At 34.7% G+C, this 19,291-nt stretch overlaps 1 protein-coding gene across 6 annotated transcripts in view; it reads left to right on the top strand.

The window, feature by feature from the left end:
* Nucleotides 1-19,291, top strand: part of LOC111144666 (jumonji domain containing 1C) — a 267,642-nt gene that overhangs the window by 213,201 nt on the left and 35,150 nt on the right. For 4 of the 6 annotated variants that reach the window (XM_022499062.1, XM_022499061.1, XM_022499063.1 and 1 more), the window contains 6 exons: nt 8,026-8,131; nt 11,212-11,336; nt 12,280-12,423; nt 12,521-12,713; nt 12,833-14,520; nt 18,685-18,857. In XM_022499062.1, the coding sequence (XP_022354770.1) occupies nt 8,026-8,131; nt 11,212-11,336; nt 12,280-12,423; nt 12,521-12,713; nt 12,833-14,520; nt 18,685-18,857 (2,429 nt within the window). Of the gene's footprint in view, nt 1-7,368; nt 7,441-8,025; nt 8,132-11,211; nt 11,337-12,279; nt 12,428-12,520; nt 12,714-12,832; nt 14,521-18,684; nt 18,858-19,291 lie in introns of those variants that run through there. The other 2 variants (XM_022499067.1, XM_022499065.1) reach the window with 2 other exon arrangements.

Below are 19,291 nucleotides of genomic sequence, written 5' to 3'. Positions count from 1 at the left end.
CGTTTTCTCTAAAAAAAAAAAAAAAAAAGTCATACAGATTAAGGAGGAAGATTGAGTGAATTGTATAAAGCAGCTTATTTCTGATTAAGGTATGTTAAGGTCTTGCATAATGTTTTGGTTTTTAGTGTGGATATATTAAAGTCTCCAACACTCTTGACTGCAAAATATTGACGTTTTATGTATATACAGGGAATCAAGTAGTTCATAAATTATAATAATTTAAGATTCTGTCTAAAGCTTAAAATTTTAGTAATAATAAATCCTATAAACTTTAGGATTTATTATATAATGGTTTTATTATATAATGTGTTGTAAAGGTTTAATTATATAATGTGTTTTAAAGAGTCGTCATCAAATTGATTCACAATTATGTTTTAGAAATGTCTTAGACATAAATAGGATTACCTTTATGTAACCAAAAAAAAATAAATTTTTTGAAAACTGTTGATCATTTATCCCAGTAGTATATGGAGGCAGTTTTGTGGCAAGATGTGGTAACATTTTCTTCCTTTTCAACCCTAATTGTTATCTTTTTTCAGAGTGACATATAGTTAGCCCTTGGAGGACAGAGAAAGACAAAGCATTAGTATGTGTGTATCCATCCATCCCTGTTTGGGCCCTTCCCTCCCCTGTTTTTTGCTTTTGTTTTTGTTTTTGTTTTCCAATGAGTGTTCCTTTGGAGACTATACAATTAAGATTAATTTAATCTCGGGGCACCTGGGTGGTTCAGTGGGTTAAAGCCTTTGCCTTCGGCTCGGGTTATGGTCCCAGGGTCCTGGGATTGAACCCTGTGTCGGGCTCCCTGCTCTGTGGGGAGCCTGCTCCCCCCCACCCCGCACCCTGCCTGCCTCTCTGCCTATTTGTGATCTCTGTCAAATAAATAAAATCTTTAAAAAAAAAAAAAGATTAACTTAATCTCCCCTTACGGATATAGTTAAATTACCTTCTCATGGAAAAAAAACTCTGTTTTCAATTTTAACTTCTAACTAGAAATTTTTAAAATGTGTCCCTTGTATGTTTATAATCTCTATACTACCATTGTGAATATAGCTAAGTATTTCGATTGTATTTACGTTTCTTATTTCAGGGAAAGGATAAAACATTTAGTTCTAAAATCCTATACTGTTTGTAGAACCTTCTGGATATTAGATAATTTGTTATTTTGTTACGTTCTTAAGATGAGATGATGATGTTGTGAGAATGGATGGTATTGAAAACATGAAAAATGTGGGAAACTGTGGTGGTGTTTCCATTTTATGCATAAACTTTTTTTTTTCTTTTTGAGGTTTTCTTTATTCATTTGAGAGAGATGGTGTGTGAGAGAGATCTCAGTCGTGGAGAGGGAGACACAGTCTGTCCATCAAGCAAGGAGCCTGATGAGGGCTCAATCCCAGGACCCTGAGATCATGACCAGAGCCAAAATCAGCCACCCAACCAACTGAGCCACCCAGCTGCCCTAGAAAAGTTATTTTTAGAGAAAAAACATAAATATATCAAAATAGTTCTTGTGGGTGTTGACTAAAATTGGTTTATCAATGTGGGATAAAGACCATTCATCACTTTAAAAATTTTTGTTTCTAAGTAAAAATAAAATGAATGCTGAGAATATTGCTTAAAAATTATAAAATATTGAAATGTTGGAGTTTGCTATTTTCCCGTTTACAAGAGAATCATTTTTTAACCAATAAAAAATATACCTAAACATTATTTAAAATTTTGAACATCACTCCCATTTCCAGAACTGTTTACCGATTAATGGTATTAATTGAAAACAGAATTTCATTGTATTGACTATTTATATCATTTCTATTAAGAAATTATTAGAAATGAGGGGCACCTGGGTGGCTCAGTCATTAGGCATCTGCCTTGGGCTCCGGTCATGATCCTGGGGTCCTGGGATCCTGCTCTGCAATGGGCTCCCTGCTCAGCAGGGAGCCTGCTTCTCCCTCTCCCATTCCCCTTGTTTGTGTTCCTTCTCTCTGTGTGTCTCCGTGAAGTGGGTGAATAAAATCTTAAAAAGAAAAAAAAGAAAAAAATTATTAGTAATTAGTCTTTTGCCACATGGTTTCAGAACACAAATAATTGAGCCATAAGGAGCGTATATCACATTATTTCCTTGATTATACGAATGAGGCAAGAATTGTATGGATAATAGAAAACATTAGTCCATTTTCTCTTTCTGCCATTTGAATCTTTATAATTTTGTTTTTTGAAAGATAGAAATTCTGTTTTTTTTGTTTGTTTAAATCATAGTCTCAATTCTAGGCTTCTGAATTAACCAAAACCAAGCAGGAATTATGAAAACATTATCTATTGATTTTAATTATGTAAAATTTTTATATGTCAACATTATATATGTAGAGAAAAATTAATCTCTGGTGTTCTTAATAAATCAGACATATGAAGCTTAGGATTTTTTAAAAATTAAAAAAAATATTTTTTATTCTCATTACAGTACTTTTTTGGGGAAATACGAACATAAATAAAATGTAAAGAAAATCCATCTCTATGCTTTACCTGGAAGTAAAATCAGAAATCTCCTTAGTATTTTTCTTCTCTACCTTCATATTCCAGTAGAAATTGTATTTTCACATCTGCCACAATTTATTATTTCCAGAAAAATACAAGCCACACAGATCTTTTACTTGGTGTGGACACAAATGGAATTAACATTTACAGAATCAGGGTTTTTTTTTTCCTCCTAATAAATCTTTTGTTTTTGTGCTACCTATAAGACATATACTTTATTTATTTATTTAGTTGACATAGAATGTATTATTTGTTTCAGGGGTATAGGTCTGTGATTCATCAGTCTTACATATAATACCAGTGAAGCATAAGATTAATGTTGGAACACTATATTTAGGAAAATTCTTATTTTTCAATGCGTGTACCTATTTTTACCCTCCTGTGAAGTTCACAGATGTAGTTGGTACCAGTCTTGGTATTTGATGAGTATAATCCTCATTGACCTAAGAGAGTAAACCTTATGTTTCAAAGTGGGTGATTTTCCTACTTCAAAAACAGATACATTATTATATTTGGAAGGTTGAACATAGTACAGGAATATATCAATCTATTTTTTCTTTAAATATTAATGAAAGGGTTTAGTCATTGAGTTATTTTCCTGTGCTCATGAATATATATACATATATATTCATAACATATATATGTGTGTCTGTAATCACTCCATTACATTCCATATATGTGTACATATGTGTGTGTATATACACATATACAATGCAGCCATTTATGGAAATAGTTTTTTTTTTAATTTTTTTTTAATAAACATATAATGTATTTTTATCCCCAGGGGTACAGGTCTGTGAATCGCCAGGTTTACACACTTCACAGCACTCACCATAGCACATACTCTCCCCAATGTCCATAACCCCACCCTCCTTTCCCGACCCCCCTGCCCCCTGGAAATAGAGTTTGTAGTCAATTTGCCATCACATTGCATTGCCTTGATGAGAAGTTTTTAATCTCGCTTTACACCAGTTATTCTTATTTTAAATTATGGGTAGACAGACTATCACCACAAGCCAAATCCAACCTGCCTCCTTTTTATAAAGCCTTTTACTTTTTTTTTTTTTTTTTTTTGCTGGTAAGATATGTAGGCCTTTTGCATTTTTAAACAGGAAAAAAGTCCTAAGAAAAATAATACATCATAACACCTGAACATTCTGTAAAATTCAAGCTTCATAGAATGCCAGTGAATATTTATTAGAATACAGCCATGCCCATTCATTTATATATTGTTTATGGTATTCTTTGGCAGCTTTTGGTACTACATTCAGAGTTGAGTACTTAGAGTAGAGATAGTATGTCCTTGAAAGCCTAACTTATTTATTCTCTGGCCCTTTATAGGAAAAGTTGGCAGACTTTTTTGCTTATCCTTGGTTTAAATCATGAAAATATATGGAAGGTGTCATTGGTAGATTTAATTAAACTGCAGATGGTTTAGACAACTGCTATTTGAAGATCTTTTTAGTGGCCATTAGACTAAGTAGGTTTCCTGTTCCAGTAAATCCTAACTAACAAAGTGGATTCTTTTATAAGTTATACAGGAATTGCTATGATAGTAGTGTGTGTCACTCTTGACCTATATGGACTTAACATTCATGTTTTGAACTATTAGTTAGCAACCCCAGGGATCTAAGGACAAGCAATCATTTGTAGTTTTGTTAAAGTATGAATTTAAATCATGACTGTGGGAAAATGGCATGGCAATGCATGTTTAATCACCTAACCTGATATTCAAGATACAGGTAGTTACTTTTATGATAACTCTTAATAAAATACAGTCAAATGTGATTTTTTATGGGGAAATTTATGTAATATGAAGGGATTTAAGAAGTCATGACAAAGGTCAAAGATTTTATTGCAGGGAGAAAAATCATTCCATTACTAAGCCACATATCAGTAAAAGCAGGTATTGCGTTATTGTTTATTAGAAATTGTCCAAAGTGAGAGAGTTGGTTTCAAAATACTTCTTGTATTCTAAAATGAAAGTGCTATTCTAGGGGGTACCTGGGTGGCTCAGTCAGTTAAACATTTGCCTTCTGCGCAGGTCATGATCCCAGATTCTGGGATCGAGACCCTAGTCAGGCTCCCTGCTCAGTGGGGTATCTGCTTCTCCCCCTGCCCCTCCCCCTTGCTCATGTGCTCTTACTCTCTTGCTCATGCTCTCTTCTCCCTCTCATAAGTAAATAAAATCTTAAAAAAAAAAAAAGTGCTATCCTAGACATCAGTTAGGACTTTAGAGCAAATCTCTAACAGCTCTTAAGCCATTTAGCTCAGTCACCTAGATAGAAACTAACACCTAGATAGAAATTATTCTCTAATTCGAGCCTCTGTTGGCTGTTCTGTCAGTAGTTGCATCCAGAGAATATATGTCGTAAAGAAAATATTTGTTGAACCAGTAAGGAGCACTTTGTCATAGTAAGACAAATCATTCCCTTATTATCTTAGAAAATTTGTTACATGTATTATGATCACACTGTCATAATATTCCTATCATTAAACCTAGTCAGGACTGTCTAAATTAGTGCCATAATCTTACTTTTTTATACTATTGTAATTGTTACTTCTTTTCCTTTGAACTGGAATGAAGTAGAGAATCACCTAAAAAATAAGGTTAGTACAGTAGTCTTACTATCCAGAATACAATACAGACTACAATAGAAATACAGGAGCACCTAGGCGGTTGAGTCAGTTAAGCGTTCAGCTCTTGATTTCTGCTCAGGTCATGATCTCACAGTTGTGGGATCAAGCTCTGCATTGGTCTCCACATTCAGTGTGGAGCCTGCTTGAGATTCTCTCTCTCCATCTCCCTACGCACCTCCCCCCGTTTGCTCACACACTTTCTCTCTCTCAAATAAATAAATAAATAATAATTAAAAGAAAAAGAAATATCTATTACTTACAGAGCACTATTCATGAAGAAGTACTTCAGTAACAATGTGGCTATCATATGCTTGGGTTTTAATTGATTTAGTAATACCATGGATAATTCAGAATTGAATGTATTAAGAAAATTAGTTTCAGTTATTTTTAAAAGTCTTACTAGGAAAACGTATTCATTAAGGTGGAAAGAGGCAGATATAGATGCTTTGTAGATGAAGAAATTGATATTTAGAAATTTGAACTTCTATAAAGTCATTTCAGTAAATACATTTAAGTTACCAGTTTGTTGTTGTTGTTTTAAGATTTTATTTATTTGAGAGAGGGACAGAGGAGGAAGAGCAGACTCCACACTGAGCAGGGAGCCTGACTCTGGGCTGGATCCCAGGACCCTGGGATCATGACCTGAGCTGAAGGCAGGAGGAGCCTAGACTCTTGATCTCAGAGTTGTGAGTTCAAGCCCCTTGTTGGGTATAGGGAGTGCTTACAAATAAAATTTTAAAGAAAAAGAAAGCAAGTGAATGGGTCATTGTTGAGGAAGTATTTGTACGTTTAGTGATCTTGGAAGTGTAGCCCATTATCTTAACTTTTTAAATAAATAATAAATAAATAAATGTTGAACAATTTTTTTTATCCCAATAGGTTTTTTTTTTTTTTTTAATATATAAACTCTACACCCAATGTGGGGCTTGAACTCATGACCCCAAGATCAAGCATCACATGCTCTACCAACTGAGCAGTGAGGCACCCGTAATTCCAATACTTTTAAATTGTAAAATATCAATACAGGAGATTGGTTTTATAGAGCATACCTGTACCTGTCTACAAAGTATTGTCAGTGTTGCTTTAATAGCAATTTATTAAACCCTTCCACCCCACTGATAACCCACATGATTTTGTGGTTTTCTAGACAAATGCCCATCTTTTTGCCAGTTAAATGTCTAGAATAAGAGAAGAATGGTTGTAATAAAGGTAGGTGTTTAGAGAAGACTCATAACTACAGAAACAAAATCAGAATGCAAATGTTTTAAGGAGTATAGGGTAGGAAGGTGATTGGGCTTATGTTTGTTTAACTTAAAGAAGTTAAGCTTGGATCTGTATGTGGAAGTTAAAGTAAGAAAGAACTTGATGGCTGGTCAGAGCTGTCTGGGAATGGTAATGGTTTTCCTTGGGAAATAGAATGTTTCCTGTGTTCTATCATAGACACACCTGGTGTGCATCAAGAGGTTTAGAGTCTGAACTTTTCCTTGTATTTTCTGTTTCTAAGATGAAGAGGTTACCTTGAGTGGGCAGTGCATTCATTATTAAAGGGGTGTGGAGAAAAGGGATTCTAGAAAGTTTCTTTACCATGGACACTTTTCCCCCCAGATGACAGATTTTACCTACTTTTGTATGATACTTTACCACTCCAGTATTTCCTTCTATAAAGTAGCATTTCTGTATATTTTCCAGGGAATATAGTTGTTAACTTTGAAGTCCTTTATTTCTTCCTCTTGGTGTTTGCTAGGTATAAATGATGTATCAGGGTATTCACCACACTATTATTGTAAAAATGCCTATTATTCCCTTACAGTAGTGATAAGATGAGAAGAAGCTTTATTTAGGATAAACTTAAGAGTAGAAGAGTGAAGTATGACCTACATGATTAGGGGTCCTTCTTTGTACTCTTCAGATACTTTTTGACTTTTCCAAATTGCCACATTATTTTAATTCACCAGATAGAATTCCCTTCACTTAGCTCCCTTCTGTTCACTGGTTTCCATGATCTGCCAGTCCACTTTTATAAGGGCCCCCAATTGACAGTGCTGCTTTGTTGTTCTTCCCAGCTCTACTCTAGGGCTCCTGCCGCTGATCTCAAATGCAGGAGCAGCAGAGGTGCTTTGAGAGAGAGAGAACAGAATGTCAAAGAGTCCAGCGGGGGACCAACAGATTGTGGGAAACCATGTGACTGTGTGATTCACATCTCCAAGGAGAGAGAACCGGTTGTTTCTGTGTCTAGATCCACCCTGTTATGAGGATAATACCATCAATAATGTAATTTTGATTGCCTGGATGCTTTGACACTGGCTTGAAAAAATAAAACTTAGCAGTAAAGCTACTGGTCAGATGAGTTTGAGTAGAACTGAATTCGAAGACATTTAAATCAAGATAGTAGATAATGACTTTCGTAGTTTAAAACTCAAACATTTTAGGCATTATGGGAAGAGAGAGAATTCATCTATGTGTATATGTATTGTCACTAAAATATTCACCTTGATTCTTTTGCTACCAACCTTAGATGACCTGATGCTATTTGGTTTGTATATTGCTTCTCATCATGAAACTCTTAAAAATATGACTTACCTAAGGCCACACTTAAAGTTAGAAAACACATTAGTAAATTTCAGATTTTTGTCTTTAGGACATTGTTGTCAAGGATCAAATCTTACCACGGGTTAATTTCTTATGCTCTGTTATTATGTAATTGCTAATGAACTATATAACTTAATGAATTTGTGTTTTTGCATATATTTAGATAAAGGAATTTTCTTCAATCCTTAGAAAATATAGGAGGGAGAGTTTGTAACATTAACGTTAGGACAGCATAACATGGACGTTTCTTTTAATCTGTAATTCTAGGACGACATAGACAGCTTAAACCCAGTTCTCAGGGACAACCCGCAACTTCAGGAAGAAGTGAAAGTCTGGGTAAAGGAACAAAAAGTTCAGGAGATTTTTATGCAAGGTAACTATTTTGAAGTTATGCATTAAGTTTTTTTTTTGGAACTGGGCAGTTTTTCATGTTTGGTTTTGTTTGTTCGGTCACATGCAATGTTAATAGAAGACCAGTTTAATATTTTGAGTTCTATCCAGTCCAGGTAGAATAATAGCAAAATCATAATTTCAGTAGAAAGTTGATAACTTCACCAGTTTATTACCTAACAGGAGCTAGCTGACTGGCATGAAATTATAACCACACACAGGTGTTTTGTTGATAGGAAAATTTCCATATTACAGAAAACAGTTAGGTGTGTCCTTCCTGGAGAAGGAAACATTGTTTGCAGTAGAGGATTGCCCAAAGCCAAAATTAATTTCCTTTGAAGAATGCTGTTAGTATCTGATAAAAGTGCTATTTCAGTTCACCTACTTTAGCAATGACCATACTACTAGTTATATTTTGTTTCCTTTTTTTAGTAAGTTAAATATTTGTCTATAACATCTGACTTCCAAACCAGTGAGGTTTTATGTAATTCCTAGTGATTTCTTTTTCTGTCAGTAGAATCATTTATTGTAAACTTTTTTTGTAAATCGAATTGAAACTGGGAATAGTATGGTTTGAAGTACTGATATTTTGTTGAATGTTTTTAAAAAGGAATTTTGTTGTTAAATACTCATAGTCAACTTCCATGTCATTTAATTTCAGCATTAATAATCTGTAAGGTGTGATGGCAGTGGCTCTTTTGCTCTTTTTGCTTTTTTAATGGGTATTTATAGCAGCAGATCATCTGCTTATTAAATTCTTCTTAGGCTAAATATTCTTTAAAATTTAATACAGAGAATATGAAAAATGTACAGAAATAGAATATTTCAGTAAACTTCCATGTGCCTATCTTGCAGCCCCAACAACTGTGGTCCTGCCCCATCCACACTACTGTTTACATCCATCAAATTCCATCTTTTCTTTTCTTTTTTTTTTTTTTTAAGATTTTATTTATTTATTTATTTATTTATTTATTTATTTATTTGACACACACAGAGAGAGATCACAAATAGGCAGAGAGAGAGGGGGGGAAGCAGGCTCCCTGATGAGCAGAGAGCCCGATGCAGGGCTCGATCCCAGAACCCTGAGACCATGACCTGAGCTGAAGGCAGGGGCTTAACTCACTAAGCCATCCAGATGCCCCTAATTCTATCGATTTTTTTTTAAGATTTTATTTATTTATTTATTTATTTGAGAGAGAGAGAGAGAGAGAGAGAGAGAGAGACAGTGTGAGAGAGCATGAGAGGGGAGAAAGTCAGAGGGTAAAGCAGACTCCCTGTGGAGTTGAGACCCCGATGTGGGACTCGATCCCAGGACTCCAGGATCACGACCTGGCCTGAAGGCAGTTGCTTAACCAGCTGAGTCACCCAGGTGCCCCAGTTCTATCTATTTTTAAACAAAGCCACCATACCATTATTATGCCCCCCCAAATTAATATTTCTTTAATATGAAATACTGGGTACTCTGGTTCAAAGTTCCATTTATTTCATAAATGCCTTAAATGATTTTTAATAGGATTGACTGATTTTTATTATTATTATTCATTTATTTATTTTCAATCAGGGGATCTAAAAGAATGTCCACAGTTTAATTGGTTGATATGTCCCATCACTTTTTTTCCTCCTTTCTTTGAAATTTATTGAAGATACCAGGCTGATATTTTCTTTAGCAACTTTTATTTCCTTATCATAGTCTTAGAGGTGAAAAATTGAGGTAGTGTAGTTCCTGTCCATCCTAAGCAGAATTATTATATGTGGCTGACTCCAAATTTTGTTTTGTGGTAAGTATAAGACAGTTAAGAATTGAAAATTGTGCCAGTGGAAATTGAAAATTGGTCATGTTTGCAGTTATTCTGTAAGCTTTTGTTATAATACATTTTTAGAGTCTTTTATTCTTCCATAGTTAGAAAAGACTAGAGTTTGTATAATTGATTATCATGGCACTGAATATATTTAATTTGTAGGTCAAATGGAATATTTTCTACACATTTGTTAATTGACTTATAGCCTGATACTGCCAGAGATTTTTTTTTTAAAACTGGTAAATAAATATTAAACTTTTAATTGGTATGCTAAATGGCTTGTAACTGTCAAAGAAAGCATCAATCTAGGAATCAGAAAAATAGATTCATTCCTAGCTTTTTCACTTAAAATTTAATTTAACCTAGCAACCTCACTTTCTTAATTTTTATAAAAGGAAAAATGATATTAATTGAAGGAGATTAAGCACTAGGACTTTTTGAGAGCACTGTGTAAATTGTTCATATGTAATACTATCATCAAGGTGATGACAGTATTTTCTACCCCACCCCTCACAGTTCTTGTTAAACTTTCGAGTATCAGCTATCATTCTAGTACTTGAATTGAAGAAATTTTTATCTTCCATTATTCTCTCCCCTGAGTGACTTTTTTTTAAATAGGCGTATTTGAATATATGCAGGTACATATCTTTTATTATTTAATCCTTCCCTTTAAAAAAGTGAGTTTAATCCGAAAGTACACAATATTTATTTAAAAAAAAAACATTTTAGTGCCATATTTCTAATTCACTTTTAATAGTCCCTGTTTGTTGTAAGACTTTGGCAGCTTTTTCTGGGTCTCACAGAAGAATTAATTTATAGTTGTTATGGTAGAGTTTTGGCAACTTAGAAAATTCGGATAGTACATTCCAAATCACCTTTCCATTTCAGCCAAGTTGTAGTCCTGTATGTACCCCAAACCTATTGAGTAGCTTTGCAACCTTGTGACTTTCTAGATCACGCTACCTTTACATTTTGTACTTAACTCATGATCCCAAAAACATTCTTTCTGACTTAAAGTACTTTATTTCTATTGAGTTAGGAGATATATGTATAGTAGAGTGTGTTCAATGTTAACTTCACAGTGATCTGGGCTCTGAAGTATGTATATATCACTTCTAATACATTTTTTTGAAAACTGATACTTGAATAGATTTATTACTCATCTGTCACAAAGCTCATGTTTCTCCTAAAAGGTAATCCTTCAATGAAAATGTCTCCATTTAAGATACCCCTATTTCTTGTGTGTGTGTGTGTTTTTTTTAAGGTCCTTATTCCTTAAATGGCTACAGAGTGAGAGTATATAGACAAGACTCTGCCACCCAGTGGTTTACTGGCATAATTACTCATCATGATCTCTTCACTCGCACCATGATAGTTATGAATGATCAGGTAAATAGTCCAATTAATATTTTTGGTGAGATATTGATAATTCAGATATGGTTCAGTAGGTTAACACTAAATAATTTTCATCTCTAGGTTTTTTTGTAGTCAGACATTCCTAATAAGTTTAATGTTAGAGGTCACTTTAGGTCACAGGGAGATTAATGATGACAAATTTATTTTGACAATGATTAACTAAGTCCAAAATAGGAGCATCAAACTCTAATTGATTAGTCTTTTTTTTTAATCCTTAGGTCAACTAAAATTTTTTCTTAAAATCTTGTTTTTTCTGTCTCCAATAATAAAAAAATTTCCCAAGTGACCGCTTTTCACTAATGAAAACTAATGCACACCACTGTAGGTCTTATAAAATCAAGTTTCATAGCTGGTATGCTCCCTTAAGTTTTATGGTGAGTATTAAGGACACAAAATTCATATGAAGTTTTAAAGAACAATATGAATGTCTTGATTTTTAGATCTTTCAAAGCTGTGGGTTATTTACCAAAAAGGAAAAAAAAAAAAGAAATTTACATCTTCCAAATTGAATGCCCCATTGAAAACAATCCAAATGCTTTGGGTTAAAATTTTAGACAAAATGCTGAAAAAATTATATTGTTTGGTTGTATTTAATTTTTTTCCTAAAAGGGTGACAAACTTCTCAGGGAAACTTAGAATTGCCTTTCGTTTTTAAAGGAGTTGCTTCTTTAACCTGTCTTTTTAAAATTACTATTATTTGTATTCATTTGCAAATTTTTTGTCATTTTCTTCTTAAACTCTACTTTCTTAGTTTTATTTTATAGCTGGTTTTTGGAAATTACTTCTTATTGTTGAAATACATTTTGTGACTTGGTATTATACTGCTGATTAATTCTTATCCTTGTTTTTATATCTAGTGTTATATTGACTAGCTGATTGGATTTAATTTTTGTTCTTGTTTTGTGTCATGGATTAGGTACTAGAACCACAGAATGTCGATCCTTCTATGGTTCAAATGACCTTTCTAGATGATGTTGTTCACTCTTTGTTAAAAGGTGAAAATACTGGCATTACATCACGGCGAAGGTCTCGTGCCAGTCAAAATAGCAACGCTGTTCACGTATGTATGTTGTTATGATATATTATTATAAAATATTTTTCCTCAGATTACTTAGGATCAGGTAGTAAATAATCATTGTTAAACTGGTTATTTTTAGGGTCATTATACACGTGCCCAAGCAAATAGTCCCAGACCAGCAATGAACTCCCAAGCTGCTGTACCAAAACAGAATACACACCAGCAACAGCAACAAAGAAATATTCGTCCAAGTAAGAGGAAGGGCTCAGATAGCAGTATACCAGATGAAGAGAAGATGAAGGAGGAAAAGTATGATTATATAGCACGAGGAGGTAGTACTCATTTTTCTTTTTAAGGGAATGAGAACAAATAAAACAAATACATTTAAGATGTACTTATTTAATATTTTAATGATGAAAAATAAAACTGTTCCTTTTTTCAAATTTTACAGAAAATCCTAAAGGGAAAAACAAACAGTTGATGAATAAAAGAAGGAAACCTGAGGAGGATGAAAAGAAACTAAATATGAAAAGGTTACGAACCGACAATGTTTCAGATTTTTCTGAGAGCAGTGACTCAGAAAATTCAAATAAGAAAATGATAAATAATTCCTCAGAGCAGAAGCCAGAGAATGAGTTGAAAAATAAAAACACTTCAAAGATAAATGGAGAAGAAGGAAAATCCCAGAATAATGAGAAAGTAGGAGAAGAGACACTAATAATAGATAGCCAGCCTCCCTGGGATCAAATACAGGAAGATAAAAAACATGAAGAACCAGAGAAGCAGAAATCTCTTGACTCTCAGCTTCAAGAAAAAATGATTATTCATTCATCAGAGCAGGCCACACTTTCTGATCATAATCCTAATGATTTACTTCTTCAGGAATGCGGTATGGAAAAAACACATACATTGGAATTATTACCAAAGGAGAAGTTTGTATCCAGACCACCCACACCAAAATGTGTTATTGATATTACGAATGACACTAATTCAGAAAAGGTGGCTCAGGAAATCTCAAGTACCTTTGGCCTTCAGACACTTCAGAAAATGGATCCTAATGTTAACGATTCAAAACATTCTATTGCAAATGCGAAATACTTGGAAACAGCAAAACAAGATTCTGATCAGAGCTGGGTTAGTGATGTAGTTAAAGTAGATTTAACCCAATCAAATGTTAGAAGTGTTTCCTCAGGAAATGATCACGTGAATATGGAAAAAGAGAAAAATCAGTATGTCTCTTACATGTCTTCTCTAAGTACAGTTTCTGTCACAGAAGATAAGCTACATAAGCGAAGCCCACCCCCAGAGACAGTAAAATCTAAACTTAATACTTCAGCAGATGCTCTCAAGACAAAATCAAATCCCTCACCTGAAGTTATTAAACCCAAAATTACCCATTCTCCTGATTCTGTAAAGTCTAAGGCCACTTATGTGAACAACCAAGCTGCTGGTGAGAGAAGACTAGCAAATAAGATAGAACATGAATTATCAAGATGCAGTTTTCATTCAGTTCCTACTCGAGGCAGTACATTGGAAGCTACAAAGAGCCCGCTTATTATTGATAAAAATGAGCATTTCACAGTTTACAGAGATCCTGCACTTGTTGGGTCAGAAACAGGAGCTAATCACATTTCACCTTTCTTAAACCAGCATCCCTTTCCTCTTCATTCTTCATCCCATAGAACCTGTTTAAATCCGGGTACCCATCACCCTGCCTTAACTCCTGCCCCTCACTTACTTGCTGGATCATCCAGTCAAACTCCATTACCTACCATTAACACACACCCTCTGACTAGTGGTCCACACCATTCTGTTCATCACCCTCATTTACTTCCTGCCGTGTTACCTGGAGTGCCTACTGCCTCCCTACTTGGTGGCCACCCACGACTAGAGTCTGCACATGCCAGCAGCTTGAGCCACTTAGCATTAGCACACCAGCAACAGCAACAGTTGTTACAGCACCAGTCACCTCATCTTCTTGGACAAGCCCATCCTTCTGCTTCATATAATCAGCTTGGACTTTATCCAATTATTTGGCAATATCCAAATGGAACACATGCATACTCAGGACTTGGTCTACCTTCTTCAAAGTGGGTTCACCCAGAAAATGCAGTTAATGCTGAATCTTCATTAAGGAGGGTAAGTTACACTGTGATTTGCCTCATCAGTATATACTTATTAATCACCATTAATCACATTTTATTATAATGTGTTAGAATTTTTCAGACATTTATTTTTCCAGTTATGGTGAAACTTGATACTTAGTAACTGGAACCACAGAAGGTGAAATCTCAGAAAAGCCTATTTATTTTATTTTATTTTACTTTATTTCTTTAAAGATTTTATTTATTTATTTGATAGAGAGAGAGAGAGTGACAGTGAGAGAGGGAACACAAGCAAGGGAAGTGGGAGAGGTAGAAGCAGGGAATCTGACATGGGGCTCAATCCCAGGACCCTGGGATCATTATCTGAGCCAAAGGCAGATGCTTAACCGACTGAGCCACCCAGGTAACCCCACACCTGTTTATTTTAAAAAGACAATTTAAAATTAAGAAGTAAAACCTCTTAGATTGCTTCTGACATGTCTATTATGAAGAATGAATGTCTTCATAACTAATTATGGTACCTTTCTATAATTATTTTGCTCAGCTAAATTCCTAGAAGTGAAGTTTGTAGAGTAAAATTTATACAAAATTTTGAGACTTTTGTATGTATGATCATCTTACTGTTTTTTTTAAAGAGGGTAGGGAGAGGAAGAGAGAGAATCTTAAGCAGGCTCCATGTGAGGCTCAGAGCCTGATGCAGGGCTTGATCTCACAACCCCAAGATCATGACCTGAGCCGAAATCAAGAATTGGACATTTTGACTGAGCCACCGAGGTGCCCCATCATCAAATTATTTTTAAGACAGATTGTTGTTATATCCTCCAGTTAGATATATTGGTGGTATGTTACAAGCTATGACTCTCTGAGGCCCTTGTTCTTGTGAGTGTGCTTAGGTTGGAGACTTACGGTATTTGGGAGTAAAGTTGGGGCTGAGATCCTGCCAACATCAAATATGAGGAATGTTGCTGAAGGTGGTGGTATAGAGAGCTCTTACTTCTTCATGAGCTAATGTGGTTTCTCTAGCCAAATTTCTTTTCATACTAAGAAATGATTGTTGAGGAATGCATAGGTAGCTCAGTCAGTTAAGTATCTGCCTTAGGCTCAGGTCATGATCCCAGGGTCCTGGGATCGAGTCCCATCTCGGGCTCTTTGCTTAGTGCGGAGCCTGCTTCTCCCTCCTCACTTCTCCCTGCTCGTAGTTGTTCATTCGCGCGCTCTCTCTCTCACAAAAAAATAAATAAAAAAAATCTTTAAAAAAAAAAAAAAAAAAAAAAGAAAAGAAATGATTGTTGAGGTCTTTACCACCCCCAATATCAAAAATAGTGAGACTTGGTATCTTAAACTCCAGTGCACAAGTTAGTTGTTGGTGCAGCCCAGGTTGCTCTTCAAGTATCCCCCAGAATCTTTTTTTAAATACTATTAATTTGTATTGTGGTAAAAAGCAGTTAACAGTAAATTTACCATCCGAATCATTTTTTAGTATGCAGTTCAGTAGTGTTAAGTATATTCACATTGTTGTGCAGCAGATCTTTAGAACATTTTCATCTTGCAAAACTGAAACTTTATACCCATTAAACACTAATTTCCTTCCCTTTCCCCCTATTTCTTGGCCAACCGCCTTTCTACTTTGTTTCTGTGATTCTGACTGCTATAGATAATTCATTTGATAAAATCATATAGTATTGTCCTTTTGTTGCTTCTTTCATGTAGCATGATGTCTTTGAAGTTCACTGAAGTTCATCCACATTGTGGTGTGTAACATGATTTCCTTTTTAATGTTCTTCTGTGTAACGTTCGTATGTGCATATACCACATTTTCTTTATACATTTGTTGATGGAGTTTGGGTTACATCCACCTCTTAACTATTATGGATAGTGCTCCAATGAACCTGTGTATTTTTGACCTCCTTCTCATTTGAGCAAGAAGTACAGTAAATATGTTGGGGGTGATAATTTGAAAGGTACTGCTAGTGAGCTTCTTACTTCAGGGATAAGACTGCTTATATAGAGCCTTGGTAATAGATGCAGGGGTGGTGAGCCTCATGCCAAAAGTTTGTCAGAGGAATTATTATATTCTGGGTAGCAGTGATGACATAGATTAAAGTTGTGAAGTTCGTCAGAGGAATTGTTATATTCTGGTAGCAGTGATAGCAATAGATTATAGTCATGAGTCCTTTCTTGATTCCCAAGTTGTGATTGTTGCCCTTGATGGTAAGGGGCATCAAGTGGTTAGTGGTGCAAGATAGAGTTCTAACAGTTTTGAGTGATACTTTGTATGGTTTAATCCCATAACAACTATCAACTCTTTTGGGCTTCACTCCTCTATGAGCTTTGGCCTTCTTTAACGCAGTCACCCGTAAACATAATTTATTCTGTACCAGCATGCCCACATTCAATGCTGACAGGATTTCAATTCTAGAAGAATTGTGCTTGCTTTGATCTGATTCATGAGCTTCTCATGTCCATTCTTGATGTTACTATTGAGCTTGTGGTAGCTGGAATCTTACTGGAATATTATGTAGTAGATGAGTCACTAATTACTACAATATCCTCCTTACCATTATTGAAAGCAGGCCTGGTGACCCTAGTGCCTAACACACCCACATTTTCACTCTGACCCTTTGCTGTCATTTCTTGAATGTTAGATGCAATTGATACTGGACAAAGACAGGCTAGAAGAACACATGAGCCGGCAAACAGTTTTGAGTCTTCCGTAATTTCCCAACCCTGAAAAACCAATCTAAGTAACAGAACTAGCTTGGGTAGGATTTTCTCTCAGTATATGTCATTCTAGCCTCCATGTATATAAGGGCATAAAATGTTTTATTAACTGGTCACAAACTTGTTAAACTAAAAACAAGCATATGAAATTTTCATTTGTTATATAAAAATTTAAAGGAGTATATTTAACATTTTGAGCAAAAATGACCTCTTAATATTGTGAGAAGTAAAGAAAATATTAGGAAATACTTATTAATGATATTTTATAGTCAGAAGTTAATTATTACCATAATTGATTGCAACTTAATACTTCTGGATCATGTAGAACTGAGTCCTTTTAAACATATTTGAATAATCCTCATGCATGTATTTATATATTTTTTCCTCTAATGTGAGATTTGTGCTTTATAATACATGTTTCTAATCTAAGCAGTTTTACAGGAGCATGTTTTTGGTGTGATATATCCATTGCTTTTGCATTATCTCTTTGAGATGTAAAACTTACTCTCTTTGTTAAAACCAAAGGGGATTTTATTTTCTCAATATCGTGATGGTATACAACTCCACAAAGTATGTTCTGAAAAAACATCAGTGTGTCATAGTATAGAAACATTCCTTAAGCATGTAATTAGAGAGTTTTAAATATCAACACAGAGATAAATGTCACCAAATATTGGGCACCTGGGTGGCCCAGTCATTAGACGTCCGCCTTCAGCTTGGGTCATGATCCCAGGGTCCTGGGATTGAGTCTCGTGTAGGGCTCCCTGCTTGCAGGGGAGTCTGATTCTCCCTCTTTCCCTTGTCCTACTTGGTTCTCTCTCCCTCTCCCTTTCTCTCTCAAATAAATAAATAAAATCTTTAAAAAAAAAAAAAGTCACCAAATACTCAGAATGAGAAAAGCAGCATATTAATATATAAAAAATTTTGTTGCACTTCCATACCTCCCAAGTTTAATGATCCAACAGTGTTTTATAGCTTATAGTGAAACGGAGTACAAGTGGACTTTGAAAATAAAATCTCTCTATTCTAAGTAAATGGTTATATTGAAAAAGTTTGTTATTTTTGACAACAAATATTGGCAAATGAACTTGATATTTCTGTTTCTGGTTACATGTACTTTAACATTCCGGTTTTTGTATTAGCAGTATACTTTTGGTGTTAGAATGACTGGAAATCTGATGAACTAGGCTTTCTGTACATTTATAAGTTAAAGGCAGTGATTTCAAGATCTACATTCAGTAATAACAAATCTGCAAATTTGCAAATTACAAATTTGATGCTGATTGATTTTTCTCCATCATATGGAAAAATCCACATAATTATGTTATTTGTCTGAATATTTTTCATAAGATGCATTTAGAAAAAGTCATATGCTTCATAAATATACATTATAGTCTTGTGATGATATTGTGTTTAGTTTTTTCTAGTAACTGAAGTCTGATATATATATATATTTTTTGTTATTGTTGTTAAATAGAATTCTCCCAGTCCTTGGTTACATCAGCCCACCCCTGTGACTTCAGCAGATGGTATTGGATTACTTAGTCACATTCCTGTCAGACCTTCCAGTGCAGAGCCTCATCGGTCTCTTAAAATTACAGCACATTCCAGTCCACCATTGACAAAAAGTTTAATAGATCACCATAAAGAGTAAGTTCACTAATGCCTAAAACTTAGAAATACTTTGTTTTGGGGTGCCTGGGTGGCTCACTTGGGTAAGTGTCTGCCTTTGGCTTAGGTCATGATCCCAGGTGGGATCGAGCCCGGCATCTGGCTCACTGCTCAGTGGGAGCCCTGCTTCTCCCTCTCCTTCTGCCTGCTGCTCTACTTGTGCTCTGTATCTCTCTTTAAAAAACAAACAAACAAACAAAAAAAAACTTTGTCTTTTATAGTTTTTCTTAATTCACTTTCTAGACAGGTTATTTTAAGTTAATAAACATCTTAAAAGTAAGCTTTGAATGAGTACTGTTCTTTCCATTTTGATATATTTTCTAATTTACTCAGGAGTATTAAAGTAAATGCAAAGTTGTGTTTTACTTTCATAATATTGCATAGATGCTATCCTCATATCATTCAAGAAAAAG

This window comes from Enhydra lutris, unplaced genomic scaffold, assembly GCF_002288905.1.
Source record: "Enhydra lutris kenyoni isolate GAN:26980312 unplaced genomic scaffold, ASM228890v2 scaffoldscaffold12, whole genome shotgun sequence".
Lineage (NCBI taxonomy): Eukaryota > Metazoa > Chordata > Mammalia > Carnivora > Mustelidae > Enhydra > Enhydra lutris.
The sequence above is the reverse complement of the archived record's forward strand: the minus strand, read 5'-3'. Positions and strand labels throughout refer to the sequence as shown.